General features: G+C 41.6%; 1 protein-coding gene across 1 annotated transcript; it reads left to right on the top strand.

Annotated features, from left to right (window-relative positions):
- Positions 1–963: 963 nt before the first annotated feature.
- Positions 964–1,758, top strand: LOC148545105 (uncharacterized). Its single transcript, XM_088499043.1, has one exon. It carries the CDS (start codon positions 964–966, stop codon positions 1,756–1,758), a length of 795 nt encoding a protein of 264 aa, XP_088355169.1.
- The last annotated feature ends 3,042 nt before the right edge of the window (positions 1,759–4,800 follow it).

Raw genomic sequence — 4,800 nt, 5'->3', positions numbered from 1 at the left:
GAAGAGGATGAGGAAGAAGAAGATCCAGAGGAATATCCTAACTTCATAGTTATCTCCTCTGACAGCGATGACGATGAGCCAGGCGAGGCGCCAGCAGGCGAGAATCACCATTCGCCCGATGATTTTTCGTGAGGTACTCTAGACCAGGACTGAGGAGACTTTTTGAGACGCCTAGTCTAACTTCAATATATTAGAGTGTCTCCCTCACTTTTGTTAGCATGATTAGAGGGAATAGGCATACCATAGAGTTAGGCTAGCCTGGGTGCTAGCTTAGGGGCTTTTGGTCAGGCCAGGCCCTGGGCGTCTTATGTACATATATGTATATACTATATGAGTCACTGACTTAGGGGTGCTGTACTATAGCTCTATGCTTATATAACTGAGCCACTTCTGTAACATGATGTATATTATAGTGTGTTGTTCCATATTCTGTTATCTTTTGTCTTATGTATGTGAACGTTTAATTATCCCTTGATATATGGAAGGTATGCGACTTTAAATTATTCTTGTTAAAAAAAAAATTTACTTGTAGAATTCGCGGGGTTTTAACAACGTACAGGCTTATATTTATTAATTAATAATACAAAAAGGAAAAACAAGTTGGTAACATTCGATTTCTAGTATGATCTAGACATGCTAGAAGTTGGGTCGTTACAATTTGGTATCAGAGTGGTTCTTCCTGTTAGAGCTTGGGGAATGGACTGAATCATGCTTTATTGCATGCTCTATGGTATGTCTCATGCTTATAGGGTATCTGTGTGATATGTGTTGCATGAATGTCTTTGTGCTTTCATTCTGATAATGTTCACGCCCAACTTGAGGTATTAAGACTGATCACCTTGGTATTGATTGTTTGGTATGAACAGAATCAGGATGCCTCCACGGAGACGTAGCGATCGGGAAGGGTCTACTGTTAACAATCCGCCATGAAACGATGATAATCTGTTTGCTGCGATTCACGCTATGGCTAAGGCTGTGCGTGAAACGGCGACTGCTACTACCCGAGCAGTTAACCGTCTGGGGGAACGTAATGGAGAGCGTAACAATGACCGTAATGGTGAGAATGGTGGGAATGGTGATGGAGATAACATGAATCATGATAGGCCTATGACATTAGTTGCTTTCTTGAAAGTTAATCCACCGAAGTTCAAGGGTACGACTGTAGCAACTGAAGCTGATAATTGGTTCCGAGGCATAGAAAGGTCCTTGAGGGCACAGCATGTCCCGGAAGAACAGTATGTAGAATTTGCTACTTATATGTTGGAAGGGGATGCTCAGCACTGGTGGCAGGGCATTCAATGTTTACTGCAGCAAGATGAGGGTAATATTTTGTGGGATGTTTTCAAAGAAGAGTTCTATAAGAAGTACTTTCCTAGAGCTACTCGTGAGGCAAAAGAGATGGAGTTGATGCAGTTAAAACAGGGAAGTATGTCTGTTGCTGAGTATACAAGGAAGTTTGAAGATTTATGTCATTTTTCCAAGGTTTGTCAAGGGAATCCAGCAGATTTCGAAGAGTGGAAATGTTTGAAATTTGAAGGGGGACTCCGTGAAGATTTGTTGAACTTAGTGGTTCCATTGGAAATACGGAATTTTGCGGAGTTGGTTAATAAGAGTCAGCTAGTGGAGGACTGTGCTAAGAAGATAGCTGCAGCTCGGATGAATCGCCCAGGATCTTCTTTTCAGAATTATAATCGGTATACAGCTCCTCAGGGAAGGAATTTTAAGCAGGGAGCAATGCCTTCACGAAGGTACAATTAGAATAGAAATGTTCATGGACGTCCTACAGGAGGGAATGGAGGAAGAATGGGACAGGATATGGGTAAGCGACCTCAGCAGGCGCAGATGCGACCAGTATGTAGGCAGTGCGTAAAGGAGCATGGAGGTATACCTTGTCAGCTTACAGGCGTTATCTGTTTTTCTTGTGGTCAGCCTGGACATATGGCTAAGGACTGTCCGAAGAAGCCAGTACAAGGAACAGATAAGCCGCGACAGCAAGGACGTGTGTTTGCTTTGACTGCTGATGACGCAATGAAATCAGACTCCCTAATTCAAGGTCAGTGTTATGTCAAATCTCGACTCTTAACTGTACTGTATGACTCTGGTGCATCACATTCATTTATTTCTGAGACTGTTGCGCATGAGTTGGGATTTGATTTCACCATGTTAGATTATAATCTAATTGTTCGTACACCCACATCTCAAAATGCCTTGACTAGTCAAGTATGTCAACAGGTGCCTTTTGTTATTGAGGCTAGGACTTTTATACATGACCTGGTTTGTTTGCCTTTGTGTGGTTTAGATATTATCTTATGTCTAGATTGGTTATCCAAGCATCATGTTTTCCTTGATTGTTTTAAATGAATTGCTACATTTCCATCATCTGAAATGCACACTAAACCAGTTGAGTCTTGTACTTTCTATTTGAATTCCCTCAGAGTTATTTCTAGTAATAGTGGGTTAGAGGGTTACGTTCTACTATCGGCTAGCTCAGAAACTAATGAACAAGACTTGGAGCAAATCCGAGTGGTGAAGGAGTTTCCTGATATTTTTCCGGATGATATACCTGAGTTTCCACCTCAGAGAGGGATAGAGTTTAGTATTGATCTGGTTCCTGGAGCCGGACCAATTTCTATAGCACCGTATCGGATGTCACCATTGGAACTAGCAAAGTTAAAGTAGCAGTTGAATGAATTGCTGGGGAAGAAGTTTATTCGTCCGAGTGTATCACCATGGGGAGCTCCAGTGTTACTAGTAAAGAAGAAGGATGGTGGAATTAGGTTATGTGTGGATTATCGGCAATTGAACAAGATCACAATCAAGAACAAGTATCCACTCCCAAGGATAGATGATCTGATGGACCAGCTGAGAGGTGCGACAGTATTCTCGAAGATTGATTTGCGGTCAAGTTACCATCAAATATGGGTGAAGGAATCAGATATACCTAAGACTGCCTTTCGAACTAGGTACGGTCACTATGAGTATACGGTTATGTCCTTTGGACTGACTAATGCTCCTGCTGTATTCATGGATTATATGAATCGCATTTTTCGTCCGTATCTAGATCAGTTTGTGGTAGTCTTTATAGATGATATCCTCATCTATTCCAAGACAGAAGAAGAACATGGAGAGCATTTGAGGATTGTGTTTCAAATATTAAGAGCACGGAAGCTATATGCAAAGTTGTCGAGATGTGAGTTTTGGGCGACAGAAGTAGCATTCTTGGGACATGTGATCACACGAGATGGAATAACTTTAGATCCTTTAAAGATCGAAGTCGTAGCACAATGGAAGCAACCCAAGACAGTTACAGAAGTTCGTAGTTTCTTGGGGTTAGCAGGATACTATCGGCGGTTTATCAAGGGTTTTTCACAGATAGCTTTACCTTTGACTCGCCTTACTAGGAAGGAAATTCCGTTTGAGTGGACAGAGAAGTGTGAAGAAAGCTTTGAAACTTTAAAGGAAGAGTTGACGACGACGCCAGTTTTGGTGTTACCAGACCCACAGGAACCTTTTGAGGTGTATTGTGATGCTTCTTCTAAGGGACTTGGATGTGTATTGATGCAGCATAGGAATGTGATAGCTTATGCTTCGAGACAACTAAGACCTCACGAAAGGAACTATCCGACACATGATTTGGAATTAGCAGCAGTGGTCTTTGCACTTAAGATTTGGAGGCACTATTTGTACGGAGCCCAATTTGAAGTCTTCTCTGATCATAAGAGTTTGAAGTATATCTTTGATCAGAAAGACCTTAATATGAGGCAGAGGCGATGGATGGAATTCTTAAAAGATTATGATTTTAAGTTGAGCTATCATCCTGGGAAGGCAAATGTAGTCGCAGATGCTTTGAGTCGGAAGAGTTTGGGCATATCCTGGATGATGATCAAGGAAGAAGAAATGATCTCAGCCTTTGAAAACTTAAAATTAGGAATGAGAGAGACATCAAGAGGAGTTGTTATGGCGCGACTACAATTAACATCTGACTTTAAGATAGCTATTCAGCAAGCTCAAGCCTAGAATTCAGGAATGCTGACATTGTTAACACGGATGAAGGCAGATCAGGCGGAAGAGGTACGCCAAGATAAAGAGGGAATATGGAGATATAGGAACAGAATTTGTGTACCTGCTCAGGAGGACTTGAGAAAGAACATTCTGACTGAAGCTCATGAAAGCAGATTTTCTATCCATCCCGGAACGACTAAAATGTACCAAGATCTGAAGAAGATATTTTGGTGCCCGGGAATGAAGAAATATATAGCAACGTATGTTTCAAAGTGTCTCACTTGCCAGAAGATTAAGGTGGAACATCAAAAACCACCCGGAACCCTGCAACCATTGGAGATACCGCAATGGAAATGGGTAGAGATTACGATGGATTTTGTTACTGGTTACCAAGAACCTCTGCCGGGCATGATGCAATTTGGGTAATTGTAGATCGATTGACAAAATCAGCGCATTTTCTACAATTCAAATTGGTCACAGCTTGGAGAAACTCGCCCGGTTATACATTCAAAAGATAATACGATTGCATGGAATACCTTCATCAATTGTGTCAGACAGAGATCCAAGGTTTACTTCTAGATTTTGGGGAGCTCTACAGAAAGCTTTTGGGACGAAGTTGCACTTAAGTACAGCATATCACCCACAGACTGATGGACAGACAGAACGAACAATTTGTACCTTGGAAGATATGTTGAGATCTTGCGTAATGGACCAACAGGGTAACTGGGACAAATACTTGCCATTGTTTGAGTTTGCTTACAACAACAGTTATCAACAGAGTATCGGAATGGCACCATA

This window comes from Arachis ipaensis, chromosome B9 (assembly GCF_059453495.1).
Source record: "Arachis ipaensis isolate K30076 ecotype BB chromosome B9, ASM5945349v1, whole genome shotgun sequence".
Lineage (NCBI taxonomy): Eukaryota > Viridiplantae > Streptophyta > Magnoliopsida > Fabales > Fabaceae > Arachis > Arachis ipaensis.
This window is presented reverse-complemented; position numbering and strand designations above follow the sequence as displayed.